This window comes from Vulpes lagopus, chromosome 1 (genome assembly GCF_018345385.1).
Source record: "Vulpes lagopus strain Blue_001 chromosome 1, ASM1834538v1, whole genome shotgun sequence".
Lineage (NCBI taxonomy): Eukaryota > Metazoa > Chordata > Mammalia > Carnivora > Canidae > Vulpes > Vulpes lagopus.
Genome location: NC_054824.1, coordinates 80582474 through 80609152, shown reverse-complemented (window position 1 = coordinate 80609152; position 26679 = coordinate 80582474). Strand labels below are relative to the sequence as shown.

General features: G+C 45.4%; 1 protein-coding gene across 1 annotated transcript in view; it reads right to left on the bottom strand.

Annotated features, from left to right (window-relative positions):
* Positions 1-24965, bottom strand: part of FSTL1 (follistatin like 1) — a 52681-nt gene extending 27716 nt beyond the window's left edge. The window contains exons 1-2 of the mRNA XM_041752812.1: positions 24824-24965; positions 24664-24720 (exon numbers count right to left, since the gene is read on the bottom strand). Coding sequence (XP_041608746.1) covers positions 24664-24720 — 57 coding nt within the window. The 5' untranslated portion in view covers positions 24824-24965. The remainder of the gene's footprint in view (positions 1-24663; positions 24721-24823) is intronic.
* Positions 24966-26679: the final 1714 nt, after the last annotated feature.

The following is a 26679-nucleotide window of genomic DNA, read 5'->3' as shown; positions in this document are numbered from 1 at the left end:
TCAAGGTTTAATCTCCCAAGGAAGTTAACCTAAACTTGCCCAAACTAGAGGCTAGTTATGTATAGAGCCTCCTGCGAGTGTTTCAGGGTGTTTGCTGGGTTTTGGTGGTGGAATTAAAGTTGGCTTTTGCAGTCAAAGAATTTTCATAAGCAATGCCTTTTCATTCCCTCTTGGGTCATGACAGAGGAAATCAGAGGAGTAGTAATGGGACCCCAATTGCATGGCCTGATTTCACTCTTGGTTGACTGGTTGGAACCCACTACTCCCTTTGAATGCCATTAATGACATTTTTATTCTATTTGTGTTTGCCTTGCAAGAAGAAAAGGGGAGAGAATGGCTAAAGGAAATTCACATGAGATTCACAATTCTTCATTCCTGCCAAGAACCTGTCACTAAAGTATGTCTGGGACTGCCAGGGCTCACATTTACTCAGCATCCATGCTCTAATTATTTCCACATGTAGTTCAAGGCAAATGGTTGATTAAAAGTAAAAAAAAAAAAAAAAAAAAAAAAAGCTCCAATACCCACACACCTAAATCCCAGTACCCTCCACTGAAGGGGGAGAGAGAGCTCCAGGGGCAGCTACAGGAGAGCTCTGAGAGAACATTTTGGAAGTGTCCCCTTCAGTGCCAGCCACATCTGGATCAACATCACTGCACATCCCCGCACATTCCCAGCACTCCATCCCAAGCCAACCCTCCACCTCCCCCAAGCGACCCCAAGCACTGAACCAAACGGGATTCACATTCTTTGAACTTCTGAGTGGAATGTAGGATTTATTCCTGCTTTGGTGGAGGACAGAAGTGATGGATCTAGGCTAAAAGCTACAAATTCTCTCCCCCCCACCTTTTGTCCTAGGCTCTACTGAATTTAGGTAGACTCTGGGTAGTTCCCAATATCACATACTAAGGAAGACAGCCAGTGTGCAGAGAACCTGGGTACCTTCCCCAAGCTGGAGAGCAGTCCCCACCTCTGCAGCTCCACCCCAATCTGCATGTGGCTCCCCCTAAAACTGAAAGTGAACCCACTGTTCTCCAAGGTGGTTCACACTGATCCTGATACCGTCATCTACTGACATCTACTTGGCCATCCTTAACAAGGTCTTTGGCAGTGACCCAGTCTTCTTCCTGTCTCCTGAGTGATTTCGTTGTTGATGTGGCCTCAAGATCCTTGACCTCCGCACCTCCAGGACCTCGCTTCTGAGGTCCCCTGGCTACAGGGAGCTTCAGGAGATTTCGGAGAAGAGAGCAGGTAGCTGCAGCAGACTAAAAGAAAGGGTACAGGCTTCCTGAGGTCCTACATTTTGAAATGAAAACTCATTACCCTTTGAAAATGTCAGCACCATGAGGTATTGTTAGATGCCTCTCTAACCTTCAAATGGGCAGAGCATGTCCCACAAGACCAACCTAAAAAAATAATGTCACCATCTGGGAAGTCTGATTTATTGTCTGGATTAAACAGATTATTCCTGTCCTTCAAGGCTCAGCTCACATTACACAACTCCATCCTCGGTGACCTTTACCTTCTGAGTGGTATGAGCTCCTCCTTCCATCCCTACACGTTCATTCTTCTCTGCATGAACTTATTATTTTGATCACTTTTAAAAAAATATAACTGATTATGCAGGCTTTGTCTTCCCAGCTGAACCTAAGTTTCTAGAGTTCTACAGTCTTTTGTAGGGGGCACTTGGGTGGATCAGTAGTTGAGCATCTGCCTTCAGCTCAGGTCCTGGGATTGAGTCCCACATCAGGCTCCCCGCTGGGAGTCTGCTTCTCCCTCAGCCTCTCTGTGTGTCCCTCATGAATAAAAAATAAAAAAAAAAATCTTTAAAAAAAAATAAAAGAAAGTCTTTTATAGGGCTGGGCATAGTGCTCTGTGCCATGCAATCAACTTTGCTGCAAGTATCCAAAGGTGACTGAGCCACATTGCCCTAAGGACCTAGAGCAGGGGCAGAAAGACAGCCCCCGGGCCAATTCCTCTCCTGGGGCTGCCCCCTTTCAGGATCAATACTTTAGGGGGAAACAGCCTAAAGACCTCACCCTTTTCCACCAGGCAAATTAAATTTTTAGCCTGAAATTTCCCTAGTGAGAGACAGTCTTCGGCCCACAGAAAGACATTGGGGTATGTGTCGGGGTGGGCAGGGGGGGGAGGGGTGGAGAGCAGAGTAAGAAGGACTGAAATGGCTTTCAGGAATTTCCTTTGTCCACAATTAATATATAATCCTGCAGACATGCTCAGGGAAGGGGAAAAGGGAAAAGGATGGAAAAGGTAGCAGTGTGGGAATGTGGGGGGACCTCACAGGAAGACAAAATTGAGTGGGACTTCAGAGTGTAGGGTAGAGGTCACCGAAGAGCAGCCTGACACCTTGGTGACCCACACAAGGGAGAAGCAGACACAAAGATAAGCAAGAGGGGCCAAGAGAAATGGTGAAAATGGGCTATTACCCAAGGCAGCTGTTTTATGTTAACTCTTCTCAGGAATCCTATTCCTACATTGTCCTGAGGTAGAAGGGAGGCAAGATGGTCAGTCTCCCTAAACGTGAGAAAGAATGCATTGCCATTGCCTGATCCTACCCGTCCCCCATGTGCAGAACATTCTGGGGGTCTCCAAGCACTCCTTTCTGGCTCGTCTGCTAGGCTGACCTTACTGCGGGCTGGAATACACTCAGATGTGAGTGGCCAGGGAAGGGCCAGGCCATTGCTGTGCCCAGGTGTTTTGTGTCCAGGGTGCTGGGCATCTTGAAAGGAACTGTGATGTCCAACCAAAAGCTGAGGCCAGGGACTGATGGAGGGGGGCCGGGGGAAAGAGAGTTGAGGGTTTACTGGAACAAAACAGAGCAGGGAGACCAGAAACCCCGCAGAGCATAACGGTGTAAGTCTCTGCTTTAAAAACATAGACAAAGCCCTGGGATTCTAGGCGCAGTGCGGCTGCAAAGCAGCTGTCAAGTTTCTAGCATCCTGGTAATTATTCTCCAGCCTGTGGAATGCATAAGGGGTTAAAACGCAGCAAGAAACTCCACGCTAAATGCAGTCACCATATGTGTGGCTCGGTATGGTTCTAGGAAAAGCAGACAGATGTAATTAGAAGTTCTTAAGACACTGTGTTGCCATGGCAACTGTCGGCCAGGAGAACCTGGAGTCCGAGGAATACAGTCTTCCAAGGAAATTCCAGAGACAGGTGGTGTTCATCATCCCGGGCTCCACGGGCAGGGCTTGTTCCTCCCCCTTGCCCGGTCACCCCCTCCAATTCCTCCTCATCCCCACTTTCTATGCCCCAGATACGCACCCAGAGCAACTCCAACTCCAAATGCAGATGAAGCACTCCCTTCAGATGGCATCCAAGGGAGGGAATGAAATTAAAGAGAAGTTGGATCTTGGGAGAGTTTATGCAGGTGATAGCGTTCTGTGGGCAGTCTCTGGTCCCAGGGGCTTTCTAGATCTGAGTCTGGATCACTGGGGGAAGCAACAGCTTAATTTGCCTGTCACTACGGAACTCAGCTCCTCTATGAGGTGGATGCTGGCCGAGTACTCAGGACAAGTAGGGGTATGTGAGCTTGAACAGGGGAATGTCTTCTCTTAGTAAGCAACCATACATTCTATCAGCCACACTAGAACATTTTGAAAGTAAAAGGATATACTTGGACAACAGGCACAGATTGTGACATCTGGTCACCTGAATGAACAGGCTACCTAAAGAAAAATTATTAGTTTATTTTACAAAGTGGAAATTTTAACTTGATGACTTTGAGCCCCCAGAAACCCAGCTATGGATTTTGGGGCTGAATTTTCCTAGAGCATAAACTAGGAAAGATGAGAAACTCAAAGAAAGTACTACTCAGGGCATGAACTAACTGCCTCTTGGAGCCTTACTCTCCCTTGATTCAACTGCCACATGAGGATATCCATGGGATCCTGCTGTTGCAAAGCTGGGGAACCTGGACAGACAGGACCACTTTCTTTCAAGATCTTGGTCCAACTGCTTCTCTAAAGAGAGAAACATTCATTTCACACATTGTTGCCAAAGAAGGATGATTCTCTCTGGATTTATGGCAATAATGTGGTCAATAGAGTGGGATCATTCCACAGCAGAGAGACCTAATAAATCTCCCCCTGAAGAGTAGAGGTTTCCAGGTATACATTCTTACACATTCCTTAACAACTGAACCAAAAACAGTGGCTCAGGGATTCTGTGGTCACGAAACCCAGGGAAAGGTTAGACTCTCCCAAGGCATCAGCCGAAATGACTGTATTTTAGGCACAATATAACCAGCCCAGAAATTATGAGAATGTGGTTCAGCCACAAGCCCAGTTACAAAACTGTGGGATGTTTAGAGGTAAGGCCCACCCAGGATGCATCCCCTAGTATTTTCTCAGGAACTGTGGGAATCACAGCAATTTGATAAAAGTTCCTGGCAGTTCCTTGACAACAGTGACTATTAATGGTCATCTTCTCTCAACTCTGGCTCAGACTGGGAACCACGGGGGCCGACTTGCCTTATTTACCTGCACCAAAATGCAGACAGGTCCCAGATAGTGGGGTACAAATCTCTGAGCTTAATGTGGACTTTCCCCAAGATTTTTGGGTAGCGATAAGGGCTCCTTACAACCTGCAATCATCAATTAACACCGCTGCTCTCTGCTAAGCATGTATACCAGGAAGTTCTGACACCCACTGCAAGTCCCCTGGATTTTAACAGTCCTATTTATTTATTTATTTATTTATTTATTTATTTATTCATAAATAAAGATTTTATTCATGAGAGACACAAAGACAGAGGCAGAGATAGAGGCGAGGGAGAAAGAAGCTCCCTGTGGGGAGCCTGTACAGGACTTGATCCCAGGACCCTGGGATCATGCCCTGAGCTAAAGGCAGATGCTCAACCACTGAGCCACCCAGACGTCCCTTAATAGTCCAATTTAGAGGAACAGTAACCTTTCTGGAACAGATGAAGAACTTTGTAAGATCAGTCTCTTTGGAAAAAAAGCAACACTTCAGGCACAAATTAATCTGTATTTCCTTACCACTGCCTAAAGCGGAATTGGACAAAACCTATCTCTAAGCAAGTAACTGAGCAACAAATACCAGACATCAAGTTGGATGCTGGGGACTCAAGGAAAAATAAAGCACAGTCCACATCCCTAAGCTGTGGACAGTTTAGTTGAGGAGTTGAGGCGATGGGGCACAAATACAAATACATGGGATTTCATTGACTGACGGACTGAGAGGAAGAAGGGGTAGGAGGAGCAGAGGGAGAGGGAGAGAGAGAATTCCAAGCAAGCTCTAAGCCCAGCACCACGGAGCCCGATGAGGGGCTCAATCTCATGACCCCAAGATCATGACCTGAGCCAAAATCAAGAGTCCGGTGCTTAACTGACTGAGCCACCCAGGCGCCCCAATACATGTAATTTTAAATAGCGACACAGTCTAATAGGCAAAAATTCAAGACAATGTGTAGCTAAATGTGATTTGCGGTTAAGTGACAAGTGTCTAAAGCGGCACTGTCCAATAGCAATATATCAGTCTCGCAGAGGATTTGAAAATTTCTAGTAAAGTTCTAGAAAGTCAAAAGAAGCAATTATTTTAAAAATTTGTTTTACATAAGCCAATATAGTCCAAATATTACCATTTCAGCTCGTAACCAATAGCACTGGTGAGGCGTATTACATGGTTTTTTCATAGTAAGTGTTTGACGCCTGGCATGCATTTAAATACAGAAAAAAAAAAAAAAACTTACAGCACATCTTAATGAAACTAGCCACACTGCAAGAGCTCAATGTCCACTTGTGGCTCGTGGTTTTTCCTACTGAACAGCCCAGCTCTAATAAGTTCTGAGTGCTGACGTATTACTAAGGGCTGAATTGAGGAGGAGAGTTTAAGTAGAAAGGATAAGACTTTCTTGAACCAGGAACATCTTATAAGCGGTGTATATAATTGAAGTCAACAGATATTTGAACAGCTCAGTAAGGCAGCACGCTGGGCTGCATCTGGGACCAGCATACCGAGGTAATGAAGATCTAGTCCCCTGAAAACAGGCAGGCGTCATGGGCACTTAAGCCTAATTCTGGCTCTGCTTTTAATGCCTTTGGACAAGTCACCCTTTTAGTCTCCCCTAGAAGATAAAATATGTGCCACCTCCTTTAGTTCTTTGTATGGCTTATCTCATAAAACAATAAGGGGCTAATTAAACTACACATTTTAAAACTTCTCTTAACCATTTAAATTTTTTTTTCTTTCTTTTTTTCCTTAAACGTCCATGGACAAATTTGACAATGTAGTGGATATTTTTCAAACTTTTTTTTTTTAAGTTTCTTGGCTCAACTGCCACACTCTTTTGCTGCCAAGTTTCAATATTACACACACACACACACACACACACACACACACACACACACACACTTAGTGCCTTGAGATTAAAGTCAATGAAAATATGCACATTCTATTCTTTTTGAGACATTCCTGCCTTGCATTCTTTCCTTGGAGCAGTTGGGAAGCCACAGCTGGGGGGAAGGAGCAGTAAAATCCACTGGGGCTGGCCAATCAGGCCTTATCTGACTGAGTCAGGAGACCCACCAATGAGAGACTGCCAGATATTCTGCTCCACTGTAGTAAAACTCTCTATTTTCGCAAAGACTAAGATCCTGTAAGACCTTCAAACTGTACCAACAATGCACAAAGACCTCTTTTTCTATTCAATTTGCTTTCCCCCAAGGACTACCTTAGAAACTCTACACAAAAACATAGCATAGTTGCTACAGATTATCATTTGCAGTAAAAACACTTCCTAAGTGTTATGTAGCTGTTTAATTCTCAAAGCCCTATTCTTTATTTTTAATTGATTAAACACTAGAGAAATGCCACATATTTAACTGCTTTTGGTTATCCTGACTCCACTGAAAAGTGGAGCAAAATGCTACGGAAGTCAATAAACTGGCCTATGGGTGAACAGTAAGGGAGTTTAGAGAATAAGACTGCAGGTAAGTAAGGGTGTCTGCTCCCTAAGACCCCACCCACTGCTGATCACTGTGCCATCTGTGGACCCTTCCCCAGGATATCTCTGAGATCTAATGTGCAAGTCCAGGGGATATGCTTTTGCCCATCAGAGTTGCCATTCAAATGAACAGGAGACAGAGCAAGGGCAGAAAGGATGCCCAAAAATAAAGGTCTCCGTGAAATGTGATGTCAGACAACAAAGCGACCAAAGGCTCTGGGGCAAAGAATCACTGACAACAGAATTTAACTTAATGCTTTATTTTATATTCCTTGGGATATCAGCTTACTCTGGAACGATGCCCACTTAAATCAGAATTGCTGTTCATGGAAGGAAAGCAAACAAATATTTACTACTTAGTAAGCCTCTGCTTAATTTTTTTTTTTTTAAGCCTCTGCTTAAATTGCAACTTCACCTGGAGCTGAGAGAATCAGAATCCAGGTGCGAGACTAAGCAAGCCCACATTACTACCATGTCCAAGGTTAAGCAAGGTGTTGATAGGCAAATGCTATCAACAGTTGTGCCAGGTACACAAATACATGCAGAATCTAACACAGAGAACAAAGATTATATAGGCAGGAGACTCTGCATCTCCTCATATTACATACGAGACATTTGGATTCATTAATTAACCCATGTGACCAGGGGATCAAGTCAACAAATATTTGCTGAGCACCTAGTATGTGCTAAGCTCAGGTCTAGGTGCTGAGGATTCGTTGGTGAATGAGATGGAGAAGGACTATATCTAGAAGTACATATTCTACAGAGAGAGGAGAGTGAAAATAAACACAATTAACAAGATCATTTCAGAGTGTGATGTACATTTAGAATAACACAGCATATGCCTCACAGAGAAATCTGGGAGAGGCGATGCCACTTAGACTGAATGAGGGAATGCTCTCTTGAGCTGAGACCTAAGGATGAAAGGAGCAGTTCAGACAGCGGGAAGAAAAATGCAAAGGCTGTGACACACGGCTGAATGTTATGTTTCCAAACAGAAAAAGACTAGCATGGCTGTGACATAGGTAGGGTCTAGGAGGGAGGATGGTGAGAAGTCAGTTGGAAAAAGCAGGCAAAGGCATGCAGCATCTTGTATGCACTGGGAAGAACTTTGTATTCTATTCTCAATGAAACGGGGAACACTGGAGGAGAGGGATGTGATCAGATATGTGTTTTACAAAGATTACTCAGGCTGCTGTGCAGAGAAGTAGATGGACAGAGGCCAGAAGGAGAAAGGGGTGAGAAGGCTACTACAGCTACTATAGCTACTACAGCTACTACAGCTAGGAGGCTACTACAATCGTCCGGTGCAAAAGGATGGTGGCTTAGACAAGGGTGGTGGAGATGGAGACTGAGAAGAGGTGATATATTCTCACAGTAGAGCCAACAGGACTTGCTCATGGAACAGGAGTGGATAGGAAAAGTGAAAACCCGAAAGGAAGATTCCTGGGTATTCTGAGTTGACAACAACAACACCCAGGCAGTCCTTGGTAGGTATGGACATGGCCGTGCCAATGGTCTGGTATGGAGTCAGTCCCAGAAGGATCTTCCCTTGGACTGGCCTTAAGTCCCATACCTCCTCGATGAAACTGCGTTAGTTTACGAAGTGAGCTCAGCAAGTCCACTAAGACCTGGGGTCAGATGTAAATAGACTCTGCTTATGAAAGTCCAACCCATGTTCCCAACTGTTCCACGGAATACGGCATTGAAGTAATTACAGTATTTTTGGAAATGGTGCCCTACAGTGAAAGGTCTGGGAAACGCTGCTTACAATACTCTCCTCCTATAGAAGAAAAGAAATAATGCACACGAACATTGTCAATTTGTAAAAAAAATCCTGCAGCTAAAAAACAACTTAACCTAGCACATACATCAACATCATTCATTATAGTTTGAAAAACACAGGTGTAGGCTCTGTAGGTTTCTCCCTGTAGTTTTACTGTCCCCTGGAATTGAAGCAAAAACAAGAGGAGTAGCTACTATTTACTGAGCACTTGCCTTGTGCAAGGTACTGTAGATCAACATTTCCCTTGCCATACACACCGTATACAGGTGCTATTTTAATTTATAGCTTTTACATTAACATTTGTCCTTGGGAGTTTTGCTTTAAGGACCATGCGTTCACTTAGCAAAAGCAGACATATCTTCTCTGATCATATAGATCAGCAGGGTTCATTCATAATATTTCCTCATGCTGTGCTTTATCTTAAGCCAGAAATTCTTCTCTTTATCGTCCCATCTTCACTTACCCCACTACAATTAAGAGGGAGAGGGGATCCCTGGGTGGTGCAGTGGTTTAGCGCCTGCCTTTGGCCCAGGGCACGATCCTGGAGACCCGGGATCGAATCCCACATCGGGCTCCCGGTGCATGGAGCCTGCTTCTCCCTCTGCCTCTCTCTCTCTCTCTCTCACTGTGTGCCTATCATAAATTTAAAAAAAAAAAAAAAAGGGAGAATTTCTCGCTCTCATCACTGCCTCTCTCTTCCTTCAGGCCTCCTCTTCACTAGTTTCCTTCTTCCTATTCATTCTACTTATTTCTAAGACAAGGACCATTTGGGGACAGTTCACATGCTTTGAACACCCTTGGGCTTAGAATTCCCTACTTTCTGTCTCTCTCTCAAAGAAAATGTCATGGCTTTCAGAATATGGCTGCTGTCACATCTAAACAAGCCCTCAGATTGGTAATCTGGAACGCATAAACTATCTGGGAGACAGACACTGTCCCCTCCAAACACACACACCCCCACTTCACCAACCTCAGCAGAGAGAAGACTTTTTTCCTGGAGTTAAACACTAGATCACTGGGGAATGAGGAGGTCTCTACATTCCGGCTACTGTAACATGAGTCATTATGGCTACTAAATGACAATACTATTTCTTTTCCACCAGGCAAAATAATTGTAGCATTACCTAGAAAAATAACCCAATCACCAACTGAAATATAGCCACTGGGGAAGATCACAGCTTGCTCTAATCCACCAGCCATCCTATGATCCAATTTAAGCGGGAAATGAACAGCCTTCTATTTGATCAAATTTGTAAACAGAAATTAGAGGGAAAACGCAATGACCTAGCTCTAAAATGACCAACAAAGTAAGATCAGCAATCCTCAGCATTAGGTTGTTCTTAGAGGATTTCACATCTTCATGGTTTCCTTATTTTTGTCTAGGCAAAGGGAATGCCTACATAGGGTATGTGACAAAAAAACAACTTTTATAGCTTCTTATTATCCAGGTTGTATTGTACATGTTTTTTCTTTAAATTTTTTTACCGAAGTGTAATTCACAAATTATTAGTTTCAGGTGTACATCATAGTGATTTGGTATTTTTGTGCATTACAAAATATTCCCTACAATAAGTCTCATTAACCTTATACGTTCTTTTGCAAAAAACGAAAACACAAAGGCTGCTGCCCAGTTGTATCTCTCAGAGATAAAGCTATTAACTTGGCAATTGTCCTTTAAGCAATATGGCCCATAAGTCTTTTGGAAATTTGTTAAGAAATAAGTCTGCAGGGATGCCTGGGTGGCTCAGTGGGATCGAGTCCCACATTGGGCTCCCTGCAGGGAGCCTGCTTCTCCCTCTGCCTGTGTCTGTGCCTCTCTCTGTGTCTCTCTCATGAATAAATACATAAATCTTAAAAAAAAAAAAAAAAGGTCTGCAGTGAGTACTGTATTATACCCAACATTTAGCAGAAACTTCAATGTCTGGCCTCTTTACTCAAAACATTTCCCAATGTCATTCTCCCTTCTAGTCCCTTCCTCCCAAGAAAGGAAATTGAGAAACCTGTAATGAATTCATACCTGAAGTAGGTGTCCTTGTGCTGGGGCTTTCTTTGATCATTAGCCAGCCCTTAGGGCCATGCAGAAAATTATGCTTCTGTTAAACATGATGCAGACACCAATTAATGCATAAAGTGGAAGGCTTTAGCCTCAAAACTAAATAGCTAAACCAGGAAGTCTGCTTCTCTGCATGTGGCTGTTGACAAAGCCAAGGTCACACAGGATAAAAAAGGAAAGAAAACAGAAAATGCCAAGGACAGAAGACTAGAGGAGGGGTGGGGGAACAAAGCACAAATGGACACATTCCTGAATGATTTTTAGGACTCCTAGGGGAAGCCAACTCAATTTCTGCCTTCTGACATAGACCTCAGCCTGCCCCCAATCAGTTGTAGCATCGTAATGATAGCATAGAGTGAAGACCAAGGATAAAGAGATGCCCTTGGACGAATGAGGCTGTTCTGAGCATTCTGAGCATTTGTGACATCTGCCTGCATCCCAAAGCAGACTTTCGTCAGCTGAGGCAGGCCATCCTAGAAAACCCTACCTGAATCCTCCTGATAAGGACCTTGTCCTTGAAGGGAACTCAGGTATGTCTGAGTCGGTGCTCAGTTCAATAGCTTTTAGCTGCTCTAACAGAAACTCCACACATTATCAATTTCTTACTAAACTTTAGATGAGCCAAGTATCCTCATGAGAGTCACCACAAGTTTTTCTGTCTTGGAGTTCTTTATCTATTTTATTTCTCTTTGGTGCAAATATGCCACAAACTTGGGTCCTTCTCCATAACTGAAACTAGCCTATCCCTAACCCTAACAGAAATGAGAAATGACCCTAACAGAAAAAAACGATGGGATATGAAAGGAAAACATTCTCCTTATTTTTGGAATGAGGTAGGAAATGAATGAATGAACAAATGAATAACACATTGATTACATTAATGTTCATTAACCAGCAAGCTTCACATCCACAAAAAAAAAAAAGCCCTCCTCATCACTATTTTCTATGGGCCTTGGTTCAGAAAGGAATCAGGACAGTATAATGGAGGTCAAATACTAAACTAAATTACAACTGTCCCATTAAGGGAAATTTAATAACATACATGCTTCTTTTCATTAGTTCCAATGGGAATTTGGGGTTCTTTTTGTGAGGGAAGTATTTTGGAGCTATATGTAGACAGTCCTATTCTCCAAGTAGTGAAATATAACTCAATTAAGTAATGTCAATTAAATCCATTAAATAGTGAAATTTCTGTGTGTTTGTGTATACAGCCCATTGTGGGGCACAGCCAATTTTAATTCGATTCTGACACTGAACGAGTAGACTTATTAGGAAAGCCACTGGTAACACTCGGCTGCCCTCCCCCCCCCCCCCCCCCCCACACACACACACGCAGAACCGATAAAGTAGCATACTGGGCTTATCTACCAGGATTTAGGAATTGAAGTACAGTTAAGGTACTAAGCATGGAAGCAGGACGAAAGCATCTGTGTTGGCCTCTGCTTCCTTACTGAGTTTATCCTCGCAGGTCATTTGATTTACCTACTGAGGTCAAGGCCAAAGAGCAGTGCCCTCAGCTGTAAAGGCCCTGATTTGGAGAAGGGCATGGGGACCAGGGCAGCAACTTCATCAACACTTGCTCGGGAAACTCAGGATCCTGGTCCCAGGCCAGGCAGCATGGTGAGAAGAAGGCAAGACATGTTCCAGAGAAGAAAATTAGGGTCCACACAGCATTTCCAGACAACTATTTTTGTAAGCCATTTCAATACTGCATCATTATTTTTAAATGAACATTTACAAAGACTAGAAGAAAATTTTGTTTGTTGGTTGGTCCGTTTAATAAGCTCAATAAAAGCTCAAGTTGCACACTTTAGAATTCTGAGTTGTCTTCCTTTTAAAACATTCTTTGCTCCTCCCCAAGGAGACCCAGCAGCCTTCATTTCTTGCCCGGTGCTGCTGGGCGGCTGGTTTCTGAAGTGGGAAATCAAGTGATTCCTTTCTATAGAGTAAACAGCATTTGGGATTCTCGGGCATGGACTGCTTGGGGGCCACATGCTGTACTCTTTATATTGCACTCAGTACGCACAGGAGGAAGTAAGAGACACAAAAGGCCTGCTGCTTGTAGTGACTCTTTTTGTCCCATTCCAGAGCCAGCTTCTCTTTCCAAACTGTTCCTCCTTGGGCCACCAGTTAAGACAAGAGCTGGTCACATATCTTAACTCCCCAAAGAACATTTCAACAATCCAACCTCAAATGTCTGCCTCCTCGCCTAGGGACAGGATTTGTGGGCTGGGTTCTAGAGCTCACCTGCTCTAACCCCCAAATTCTGCAGACGAGGGATCTGGTGACTTGCCCAAATTCATACCAGCAGTGGAAGGCATGAGGCTCACGACCTGGGTGCCACCGCCTGGTGTGAGTGATTCACTCCAGGCCGTCCCCGGCCAGTAAGAGGAGGCTGGTCTGAAGCCGGCACACGCCAGCAATCTCTGGAAGCTCGGCCACAGCTTCGGCCAGCACTGCTGGCACTGCCGCAGCTCCAAGCCTCGCAGACAGCTAAAGCCTGACAGTCTCATAAATTCACTCACCTGCTTGTCATGTGTGCGGCTCAGGCCAGTCCCCCCGAGACAGTCTGAGGCCGGCTCAGAAAACCGGGGAAGTGAGCGAGGAGAGGCAACCCAAGTCGGAGCCACAGAACTGTGTGGATCACGCTAAAAAGGCGCGGTGCCAAGCAGACACTGTCTAGACTTTAACCGGCCCCTCCAGAGGGGGGTGCGGGAGGAGGGGGAGCGGGGCCGGAAAGCCTGCTTGCTTTTTGTTCAGCTAATGCAAACACATGACACAGCCTCTGACAGGCTCCAGGCTGGGAGTTCACTCCGTCTAAGACATTTCTTCCTCGGGGCTGGAATTCAGCTGTGGGCTGAGGGAAACTGTGCTAATCCAGCAGTCAGAGAAGAGGCTGGGAATGCTTTTCCCAGTTCCCAGGGAATCATAGTTCCCAAACTAGGTTGAGTTGGACAACAGCTGAGTAGCACATTTGTTGGTGCAAAAAGGACACATTTCTAAAATTTCCATTTGTATCATCTTAGCTAAACCCATGATGAAAACCCACATAAATACAGAACTGGCTTTTGATGGAGCCCCTGCTACAAAAATTTTGTACGATTAATGACGCTGATTTATAAAATGTACAGATGCAGAAATGGCCACCACGGTCCCATAAGCATCACACATCTGAGCGAAAAATGTGGGTCTGGGGAGCTCTGCTATCAGTTCGGAAGAACGTATCCACTCCTCTGGGTGGATAGACAGCTCTCTGCCAGGACACATGGGGTGCAGGAGGGAGTCAGCCCCTTTTCCTCCTCGGCCAGCTGCACTGGTGCTGAGTTTTAGAGCTGTCTTGCACTTGGTCTTATTCAATGTGGAACAGTTGTGAATGCATCTGAAGGACAAAGAAACTGCCTTAAAACATCTCCTGAATCACTGACCACAATGCTGCTAGTGCTCTAATGTTAGAGACGCAGCTGAACCTGAACCCAGTTGAGGTCATACCCCCATCTATGGGGTCCACACGGCCAGGCCTGGCCAGGTCTACAGTGTTGCTCTAGGTACTTATACTGATAAGACATGAAGAGGCCTTGTACAGCCTTTTGGTTTGGGGTGTTTGTTTGTTTTGTGTCCACGTTACCCAGAAAAAAAATGTTTTTGGTTTGTTTTCAAACCGTAGCTCAGAGAATTCAGTTAGTTACTCAAAATTAGCCCCTCACTAAATAGCAAAACCAGGATGCAAATCCAGACTTCAACTCTCAAAGCAACTGCTCTGCGTCCTAGGCCCACTGTGTCTTATTTTTGAAAGTGACGTTGAAAACAAACCAAAACCAGCGTAATTTTGAGTAACTAACTGAATTCTCTGAGCTACGGTTTCTTCATTGATGAAGAATGAAGATTATAATAACTTCTATCAGGTTGTGAGAATTAAATAAGACCAAGCTCTTTCTCTCTCCTCCTGCTGTCATCTGGCTAACCACCACTCATTTCCCAGGATGCAGGCCTCCAAGAGGCGTCCCCAAAACCCCTCGCTTCCATGCTGGCTTAAGGCCCCGGGCCCACCCTGGCACCTACCCCACTGGATCCCTCTGAGCCTCTGTCTCTGTCTGTCTCCCCCACTGGACTGCAGGATTCTTGGGAACAGGGTCTATGTCTTAACCAGCACTAACTCAGTGCCTGACAGAGAACAGGCTTGTGATACTTTTCACTTTTGTTCCTTGAGTTAACTTTGTACCTTTGTGAAATTTTACTTTGTCCCAGATGGGTGAAGCAAAATACTACATGCAAACTTTGTGCAGCTTTCTCTCTGAGTAAGATGTGAACCTGGTGGTCTGCGGATGTTCTGACAGCTGCTGATGCAGCTCGAACACTACAAGATGACTTATCTGTAATGGTGGAGGAGGGAGAGGAGACATAAAAGGGAGACACAGGAAGCTAGAAGGGAAGGATGCTAGGGAGAGTAAAGAGTGACACGGGGAGCAATAATGATCCAGCTCTGGGGCTTGGGATCAGTGACCATATAGGCTGCCGTCAGGGCTGGCTGCCAGACACAGCAGAGCCAGCAGAAGACTCAAGGTTTGTATGCAAAACACCTAGAGCGTTGCCTTGGTTCCCAAAGGGACAAATCCCAGCCTGCTCCAGGAATACTTCCCTATCCTGTCTTTGAGAGTAGGTATTTATTTTTCAAGCAATGAAAGCAAAGAGTTCTATTCCTTTGCCTGATCCTATTTTCCAAGCCCCAAATTTAGAATTTGTGGCCCAGTAACAGGTGTGTGCTACAGGGACTATGGTAAGAATACACGAAAATGACCATCCCATAAAAAATCCAAGATATCTCTTGGCCACCTCCACATGTAAGAAGGAGAGACACAGGGGAGAGAAAAACTGAATGTGGAAAAATAGAATTCCAGGAGCTTTAGTCTCTCTTTTCTCTGCTTTTCCTCTTCTTCCCTTTCTACCTTTAGGGAGAACCTGTGCTGGTTGGCACAGCCCACTGCCTGTGCACAGAAGGTGCTCAAAGAATACCTAGTTCTTTTCCTGCAGGAATGATAGGGTTGTGGCTTCACAGAGGAAACACTATCTCGAAGTTTGAAAGCAAGATTGGCTCAGTAAAAGCAAGGGTTCTGATACAAATTCTGGGTGTCAAAGCATCTCCTGAAATAGATATCCTAGTTGTCTTTTAAAAAGAAGACGATTCTTAATCTCTGGAGAGTGTAAAAGGGCAAGGAGAGTTTTCTGCAAGCCATGGGTGTGCATACACACCCTCCATCTCCATCCCCACCGCTCCCCCAGGGTTTTGGAGCTCTTCCAACAAATAGATGCCACAAGAATGATGATCATAACTAACACTGCATTCTATGTGCTGAGCTACTCTTCCAACTGCTTTACGTGTAGAGCTTTTTCAATTCTCACAGCTTACCTCATGGAGTAAATACTCCATAGTAAGCCCATTTTATTTTATTTTTTTTTTAAATTTATTTATTTATGATAGTCACACAGAGAGAGATAGAGAGGCAGAGACACAGGCAGAGGGAGAAGCAGGCTCCATGCAGGCTCCACGCAGGAAGCCCGATGTGGGACTCGATCCTGGGTCTCCAGGATCGCGCCCCGGGCCAAAGGCAGGCGCCAAACCGCTGCGCCACCCAGGGATCCGTAAGCCCATTTTATAGATGAGGATACAGATCCAGAGAGGTTAAGTAACTTCCCCCAACTCACAGGGCTAGTATCGGCAGTGGTAGGATTTGAATTTAGGTAATCTAGCTTCAAGGTCCCAGCCCTATACCATTATGTTAGAATTCCTCTCAAGAATAAATCAGTAAACGAAATACAGTGACAACCTGAACCAGCACACAGGTTGTACAAATACAGATGATGCCTAGTGGATGTTAGTATGTAAATTGAGGATTCTCTTATTGAAATCATTACAGAGTCAAAAACATTCTTTGTCAGTGCCTTGTAGGGGCTGATAAGGGGCATTTTACGTCTTGTTTGGTTCCATAAATAGCAGAAAACTTTTCCATTATCTAACTGGATAGACAGGCAGAGGGATGGCCATTGTTCCCATTTTACAGATGAGGAAAATGAGTTCCTCAGGAACTTGCACAAGGTCTCATATCTAGACAAGGGCAAAATTCACATCCAGACCATTACCCAAAACCCTTGCTCAGAGATACCAGGTGGCTAAAGGGGCAGAGAAGGACTTTGAAGTCAAGGACTCTCCTTATTTTATAATGTGCTTCTTAATGAGGAGGTATTGTAGCAGGGCCCGCATCAGAGATAAGACTTGGAAACACCCAAATATGCAAACAAGAGAAGAGAATGAAGAGAGGAACTCCGTAGAAGGCTTGAGTGACGTAAATATGGGAAGCAAGAGACAACCATCAGAACTCCAGCAACGGACACAATTTCCACACAGAGAGCTGCCACCTACTGGATGGGCCAATCAGGTGGTCAGGCTGTAAATGGCCCCAGTAACTCCAGTGGAGCCTCTCAAGTTCTGAGAAGGTGTCCATCCCACTGCTGCATTGAGGGTTTTCCGGGCTGGCGGCAAGAGGTGAGGAAGGGGGTGGTAATTTCTGTGAAAGCCATAAGTCTGGCCCCTAAATATGGCCAGGTCCATTTGAGCTGAACAGCAGCTATGGTAACAGCAATTCCTTCAGAACATGGTATTGCCTTGTTGTTCCACACTGTTCTCAATAGCAACATATGTGTAAAGAGACTGGCATAATGCCTGGCACTTGTGTAGATCAATAAATTACCCTCATTTAATATCCTTGAACGATAGAATGAAAGACTGTGGGGAAAAGACAAATTTTACCTCAGACACAAAAATTTTAAGTCTTGAGCAAGATAAAAAGTAAAGACAGAGAGGCAGTTTCCTTATACCAATTCAAGCCAATAACCCATGACACACAAACGTATAAATCAGGGCCTGCAACATGTCATGGCTTTTGCCATGTGTCACATGACTTGTTTGGGCAACAGTTAAGCTGGTCAAAAATAGTGTCCAGATTATTCAGGGAACATTTTAAGGGTCATAAATTCAGACTTAATCCTGGGAATAGCTTATTGGTGACGGCTTCCAAATGAGCACATAAAAAGTCTGTGAAGAGATTTCATGGAAATCCTCCAACCACAGCAGAAAATGCAGATTTATAGGATATATTTTGTACTCCAACTACCCAAAGAGCTTTCTATTAGCAAGTTATTGCCAGATGGCTGCTAATGCAGGGGCTGTTATCTATGACAGCAGCAGCGCGTAGAGCCTTAGCAAGAACAACTGTTTACTCCATCAGAACAGCCAAGAAAATTCTCATTATCATATTCCTGTTGATGGCCAACATTAGAGGGTTTGGCTCACTTTTAGATGTTCGAATTTGCCTAGAGAAGTTAAAAGCTTGGGCCGGGAATAAAGTGCTGGGTGTTTTTTTGGTTGACATTTTCATCTATTCACTACCCTAGTCATACCACTTATTGCCCCAAGTTTTCTTTATTTCACATAGTCCCGAACTCTGCCTTCTAATCACCTTACTTTTGCTAAAAGATACACCAGTGTTTGTCAGACTGGATTGATGTTTCCAGAAGGAATGGCAAATATCTTTTATCTCACATACAGACTAACTAATTGCTAGTGGCTGAGGATTTTCAGCCCTTCTCCAGACTCAGGAGGACAGAATTCTAGGATTGATTAGCAATGTCTCTCATGGGTAAGAGAGAGGGCAGTAGTGACACACATGCCATGTTTGTATCATTGCTGCAGCCATTTGTGTCCCAGGGTTGTGAGATACTTATTTTTATTGCCTACAGTGTCTAGTAGGCTCACCCCATCTACATCTGTCGATTGATAATTTCTCTGAAAGGAGGGATGAAGGGGTTGATTTATCTTTAGGTGGTGGGATTATGGTTAATTTTACTCTTTCCTCTAGTCTTTTCTATATTCTGTAAGCTTTTCATGAGCATTTTTTAAATATTTTATCAGAAAATAACTCAATTTTAAAAATTTAAATAGAATAGCATATATTAGGAGGGTAAATTCCTCCTAAAAAATGAAAGGGGGGTCACAAGAATCCTCAAGATGGATTTTAAGACATTTTGTTATACTTCTCTGTAAGTGTGTACACAGTTGTGAGGATAATGCACAGAGTAGAGGGTGTTCTGCTTTTCAAATGAAATCAATCATTTGTCAGAACTTTAAAAATGTTTGTAAACACGACTTTTAGTGGCATGTATTGTTGTTAACCCTTAACTCTTCTCCTGTTGTTGGATATGCAGATTTTAAGTTTTTAGCTATCATAAATAATATAATGGACATTTTATGCAGTCCCTCTGAAAGTAATAATGGCCAGGGCAAAGTGGTCAAAAAGAATTATTTGAGTTTCTTTCCGTGATTTAGTTTCTCACTGTAGATTTTATTGAGCCCTGGAATATCCATCTGCAAAATAGCCAAGTCAGGCTCCCCCAAAGCTGATCCAAAGTCTGCTAAAATAGATTCATGTCAATAAAGACTGTATTTAACTGTGTTTGTTGTATGTTTTCTACTATAAGCACAGTTAACTACAAACTACAATGCTTACAGTAATATCAAAATTGTAATTACCATATGGAGAGGGTTAATTTGCCTTTTCATTAGTTACTAAAGATTTATTGTTAAAACATGAATTAAAAGCTTGTCGAATATTACTAGAGCCAGACGCGAAGAGATTGGACTAATTAAATCATAATCCTTGAGTGATAAAATGTAACTCTCATCATATCTACTCCTCACTCTTCTCATTGGAACTGTTTACACACACCATGAGTTCACAGCCTACTCTCTGCACCAACTCCCTCAGTCTTGATTGCGTGGTGACTAAACGGGTGTATCCACATATGAAAGTTCACCGAGCTGTACCTTAAGGATTTGTGCACTGTATTAATGTAAAAGAAACATTAAAAATCAAGGGAAGACCTAATTAATGTGAAAAAAAGCAATAATTATAATAGTACAGATACTTGTTCATCATGTAATTATAATAATATTACAGCTGCCATGGTTTAAAGCATCTGGCCCATCATTAGATTGTAAGCAACCTGAGGGCAGAGACCATGCCTTGCACTTCATGCATGATTCTGCCTTGTGTGTAGGGCATGCTCAGCCCCTGGCAGGGACACCACTGGATGGGCCCTGAGAAGAGAAGGCCTGTGCTGTTAATGACTCACTCCTAGGGAAAGCACTCACGCCAAGTCACAGGCAGAAGACAACACCTTAGCAAAAATTATGCATTTGACCTGCATGACATTAATCACCTGGCTTACAAAATGAATCTATCTCAGTGTAAGGTTTTTTCCAATCCTCTAAGAGCTGGTGTCATTATGTTAATTCTATTGGTGGCTGTTAGAAATTTTGTCTTGATGTCCAGGTATTTGAAGAGGAGTACGAAAGCGACACTGACATTTTCAATTCATGCTATGTGACCACTGGTATTTATAGTTCATTCTTTACTTTTTCTGGTTTCCTAGAAACACATCTTTCCAATTCACTGACTTTGAAGACTTTATTTTCTTCTCCAGGACATTATATCCATCATAGCCCATGACCCTCGATTTCCTCCCCAACTAGCTCCTTTGAGCTTGAGAACTGACTCTTGCTTTCTGTCATCCAATCCAGAGACTTCTATGGGAATTGTTAATAGGTCCTCTTTCTACAGACATCTCCAGCTGCCAGGGCCTTAGTCTGTAGGGTGCCTACCTATCTGTTCTGGCTATTCAGCAGAGTCCTTGCTATGTTTTAACATTCTAATTTCCAACAATGATCTTTAGAATCCCATCTAATAGTTTATCGACCAACTGATAAATAAACAAGATATTATCCTAGTGGTTAATGTACAAGAAGGATATTAAAATCCTATTTCTGCTGCAGCTCCAAGAAGTCAGAGGATGTGGGTCAGACTCTAAGTTTCCCCAAATCCACCATTAGAATAATTCTAAAGGATATAAAGGAGATCCCACATCAGCCAATAAAATCCTTATTGGTTGATTAACTTGGACGTTGATAATAGGGTGTAAATGAGAAATCTGGCTTCAGAGGGACAATGACCTAATAATCTTCTCATCTAGCTGTGTAATTATTATTACTCTTGTTACTTAAGTGATTCACTCACAGTTCGTGGGTCAAGTTTTTCCTTGCTGGAATGAGCGTTCTGATCCGTGAATCAGTTCCCTGCATATGCGACTTATCATGGTGAATTTATAGACCTGGAATGCTGGCAATCAGAGTGCTATAGCAGAGACAACCACCAAGGGAGAGTGGAAGTGTGCTTGGGTGCTTGCCAAGGTTCTTTCAGAAGCAGGCAGCTGGGCCATAGGGTCCCCTTCAGCCTGCCATGTTAGAGTGGACTTGGATTCTCCTACTGAGACTCAAGGGCACATGCTCCAAGGCCTGACTGTCACTTTCCTAGCCTCCATCAACACCTCACTGGGCTGCAGTAATTCTCAGTGGGAGGGGGATGGGTGAAGGAGAACGAACAAGCCCACCCGGCGCCCTCCCGACTGAATCTAGAAAAGGGGTAGCCCTGTTGTTAGTTGAAGCACTCCCTCAAGCTGCTGCCACCCCCCTCATTTCTCACCCATACAGATGCTAACACATGTTCTTCAACAGATTTGTGCCACACTCCCCGACACCCACTCTCAAGCATAGACTGTGAGGGGCCTCGGAGTGAGCTCAGGTGGGTGGAGCAGAATTCTGTGGGAGGCTGCCAGAAGGCATGCATTGGTGGTGAGAATATTAAGACAAAGAGGAAGTAAGAGAGAGAGGAAGCAATCAAAAAGGTAAGTAGTGCCAAGTAACTAAGAGACCATGGAAAACATTCAAAATATAACACTTTCCTTAATGAGATTTGTTAATAGTTTCTTGAAGCTAACCGAACAGGATTTACAGACTGGCATTAATAACGATGACAACCACCTTTTCCCAAGCTTGAGACACCTCTGATTCTGGAGGTCTACTATTGCAAAGGCTTGGCTCCTTCCAGTATCAACATGATTTGTCAGGGAATCACATTTTTTTAAAAAAACATGTTGAGTTGAATACTTGTATTAAACCAAAAAGCACCAGGAAAACTAAGTTTATGTTCTAAATTTCAATTTTTAAAGAAATCCAACAATATTTGTACATTAGCCCTAAAGTCTACTAATGTGGATTCGTATCAATAAAGGCTGTAAACATCATTATTTGGCTTTGCCGTATGTTCTTACGGTTAGCAAGGAAGAAAAAATTCTATTGCAAGCACAATTACAAGATAAAAGGCTTAAAATGATATTCAAGTTTCTAGGGCTAATTTACCTTTTCATTAAGAATTAAAGATATATTATTATTAAACACCAATTAAAAACTTGCCCTGTGTTACTCAGGCCAGACATCAAGAGACTGGGTTTATTAAAAGGTAATCCTGGGGGCACCTGGGCAGCTCATTCGGTTAAGTATTCAATTCTTGGTTTCAGCTCAGTTCATGATCTTGTGGTGGTGAGATTGAGCCCCGAGTCTGGCTCTGCGCTCAGCACAGGGTCTGCTTCAGATTCTCTCTCCCTCTCCTTCCCACTTACTCTTCCCATCTCTCTCAAATAAATAAATAAAATCTTTAAAAAAAAAAAAGAAAGGATAATCCTTAATAACTGATGCCATGAAATGTAACCTGGATCATACCTATTCCTCCTCACTCTTCAGGTACCCTGAGTTCCAAGCCTACTTTCTGCACTAACTCTCAGTTTTCATGCCTCAGCACCTCTTGATTTTGTCTGAGAATTTGGTGGGAGTACTCTCTGCTCTTCCACCTGAAGCAGGAAATTACTGCTGGGGGAGCTTCCTATGAGAGCAAAACTTTTCCCTGCAATGCTGATAGGGGCGAGGGGTGTGTGGTACGGACTGCCTAGAATAGATCCTGGGCCTTGGGTCCCACAGCCTTGGGCCTACAAACTCATGGTGTGGAAACCAATAGCCTCCTACCTCACATCTGCATTCCAGTCCGCTGAGTGATTTCACACACTAGCTGGCAATTCCTAAGCCTGCCATAAAACCAACCAGGGATTCACCTCATCCATCACTGGACAGTGGCTGCCTTTTGAGGGCCACAGCAGGGATGGAAGGGTGTTCCTTAGCCAGGGCTAAATCAGCCAGTGAAGAGATCCTCTCTCAAATTCAAACCCTGGAAAACAAAATGCAGGAGAAGCAGATCTGCAGTTCAAGATGGGTCCCAAACATCGAGGGAGCTCGATTCAGGTCCTTCTTCACAACTAACTAGCTGTGTGACTTTGGGCAGGTTACCTAATCCCATAAACCTGTTTCCTTCTCAGATAACAAAACTGACCTTATAGGGTTGGGGAAGATTTAAAAGAAATGATCCACGCAATCCAATGTCTTCTATGTAAGAAGTGCACCAAATGTGAACTCCTTCTGTGGGACAGCGGTTAAGAACCTGGGGTATGATGCCAGACTATTTGGGTTCAGATCCCTATCCCTACCACTGAACAGCTTAGGGCACTGGATCAATTATGTAACCTCTGACTCAGTTTCCCCATCATTAAAATGGGGTTTATCACAACATAAAGTACATATCCCGTAAACACTAGCTATTTTGAAATTTTCATAGTGAGCCTGTGTTTCCAGTGCAACCAGTAGTATAGTAGTGAATTAAGTGAGAGTTTATGTATCAATGAGGTGAGAGTAATAGAAGTGTATTTTTTTTTTTTTTTAACTCAGGAAGACCTTGCAGGCTTTTATGATTTTTTTTTTTTTCTGGGCAGAGTCAAGCTGTGATGCAAAGGGTGGGGCTAAACTGTAATATGAAGAAAAAAAAAACTAAAGAGGGAGAATAACCACCCACCAGGGAGCTATTTCTTTTGTAATGTACATTCCATTTCTTCTCCCTCATGCTTTTTAATTCCTTCCACATTTCCTGCCATAATTATCAAATGTTTGGTTTCTGACCTCACTCTTCTGGAGACTGGAGCCCAGGGAATTTGGAATTGTTTATTTTCTGTCCATAAACCTTTGAGTTAATGGAGGGGCTTGTGAGTGCAGGGTTTGTTGGTTTGTTTGTAGTGTCTCAGGAAGGTCACTGAAGTTGAAAGGAAAACATTCCCCCCCCCCACGCAAAAAAAAAAAAAAAAGCGCTGAAATACTTTGGAAACGCGGAGCCCCCCAAAGAGCAGAGCAATGGACCTCTTAACACTTGCGCAACGCTGGATTAAGGGGAAACTGAGATGTTTAAAAGGCTGTTATAGGGCCCTGATAGGAACACAAGATCCGAGGGCACTTTACAAAGGAAGGAAAAAAAAAAAATTCTGGGACTCATAATCTTACTTTATAAAAAAAAAAAGAAAGAAAGAAAGAAAGAAAGAAAGAAAGAAAAGAAAAAAAGCATTGCGCCCTAAAGAAGAATCTCCCCACCACCACCCCCTGCCCCCCTCCTTTCCCCAGAGGGGTCAGCCTGGGGAGCAAAAAGCCCCCAACTATTCTCGATTTCCTCTTAAGTCAAGGAAAGAACTGCAAGGCGCCTTTCTGGACTCGGCTGCGGCCCGGCTCCCCCCGCCCCGCTCGCCCCGTCTCCCCCTCCCGCCCTCCCTCCACCCTCGCCGCCGCGGGGCTCCCGCTCGCGGCCCCAACTACTTTTCCCGACCCGGAGGTCGGAGTTTCGCAAGTAGCATTTCTGCTCGCAGCGCCCCCTCGCCCCACGCCGGGAAACTCCCAGTCCCAGCCCGGGGTGTGGGGCGGGATGGGGCGGGATGGGGCGGGATGCTGCGGGGGGGGGTCCCCGGGGCGCCCTCCCCCGCGGGGCGCCGCAGCCCGACCTCCCGCCTCCGCGGCCGCTCCCCTACCTCGGCGTGGACCCAGGCGACCGCCACCAGCGCCAGCGCGAGCCAACGTGTCCACATCTGCGGAAGACAGAGCAGCGAGGCTGAAGGCGCCGGCCCCCCCGCCCCCCGGGAAACTTCGCGGGGTCCCGCAGCCGCCCCCGCCCCGCGCGCCCGCGCTCACCGTGGTCCCGTCCCGGGGTCTCCGGAGGGCGCGGGCCGGGGCGGCTGCGGCGAGCTCGGGGGGAAGCGGGCAGCTCCGCGGCGCGGCAGCCTCCGAGGAAAGCCGACCTGCGCTCGCCGCCCCTTAAGACCCCTCCTTCCCCGACTGCCGGCCCCCCAGCTCCTCCCCGTTCTCCTCCCCCTTCTGCAGCAGCGGCCTCCCCGCCCCGCGCTCTGGGGAGCCCGCGTGCGTCCTGGCGCCGCCCCATCGCCGTGTGCTCGGGCCCCCGGGACGTGCAGGCGGAGGGGGAGGGGGAGGGTAGGGCAGGGCGGAGGGGGGAGGCGGGAGGGCGCCCCCCGCGGCTGGTGGCTGCAGAGCCCGCGGCGCCGGGGCCCGGGAGGAGGAGCGCGCAGGGCCGGGAACGCCAGCCCGCGCGCGCCTTGCACCGTGAGCCTCCTGGGGGACAGGTGGGAGCCGTACCCCTCTGCCGAGAAGGTCTGGACCCCGGCGTTCGCCAGCACCCTCACCCCGTCCTTCCCCGTGGTCCGGGAGCGGAGGCCCCCTCCTCCCTTCGTGCTCCCCCCTCCTCCCCATCACCTGTGCCCTTGCTCCCACCTTTGTCATCCCAGGTGCGCTCCCGTTCCGGCTTCCCGTCTGCACCGGTGCCACCCCAGGGGCTCTCAAACCTACTGCCTCTGAAGGTGTGAACTCCCCAAAGCCCTCGCAGCGGCTCGTGTCTGGGGTCCCCGGTGCTGAGAACAGTCCACGTGGCAGCTCAGATTTAACAGCCCCGCCCGCCCACCTGGGTCGGGGGACGCCCTCAGAACGGCCCCCCCCTCCCCTACTTCCCAGACCCTGCTTTCACTTTTCTGGCACTTTTCCCCTGTGAGGGAAAAGTCACTCACCGCCACTCCCATTTCCACCTCGGTAGTAGGCCAGAGCTCCATCCTTCCTCACTCGGGGATTCTGGAAACCACCTCTGGTTGCTTTCCAGCTCCGGGCGCTCTTCCCCTAAGTCTCCACTGCAACCATCGTTTCTCTACCTGATTTAGACACTGTCTTCTCAGGCTCTTCCCCCTCCCCTGGTGCAGCGCTCTTCTTCCACGTGCATCCAGTCTCTCCAACTTTCTTGAAAGTCTTCCATTACTGGGGCCAACCTCTTTATCTAACTGTACTTCAAGCACTTAATAGACTCCCTTTGCTCAAGTCAGGCCAGTGTTGTCATTTTCCTCGGAACTTTTCATATTCATTGGTTTGTTGAGTGCCTACTGTTGTGGATTTTAGGGGGTTCCAGATAACACTCATATTCCCCACGCAGGTTCACAGTCCATTGGGATAGCAGCTGGAGTCCGGCTGATGGAAAGGAGAATCTCAGCTTTGTTCCGGGCTGGCCCTGGAAGGGGGGCCTTGGCTTTAGATCTGCGAGGACAGCGGACCTGCAGGTACTCCACCCCAGAATAAATAGAAGAAGACCTGTTCAATGGCTCTTGTGGTACCTAACAGCCCCAAGCGGAACTGGACAATTTGCTGTGTAACATTGGGAAGCCGGGACTGCCCCTCTATCCCCTAAGACTGATGGAGGGCTGGAGATGCGGAGGGACCTCTTTGGTAAAAATCTGCTTTTGTACAATTGACTGCAGTTTTACAGTTTCTGGAAAAGCAGAAAACACATGATTTCTAGGGCAGGCAAGCTCCCTAAACTTGAGGAGTAAGAGCGACACATATTTAGTTCCTCTTTCAAGCTCACCAGACAACTAATTCCTGCTTCCTTGATACGGAAAAAAGAGAAGTATGGAATAGATGTCCTCCCTGCCCTCTGTCCCAGTCTCTGTGCTAGGATTGAAGGGAAATGTGATGTATATAAGGCTTTGCTCCTG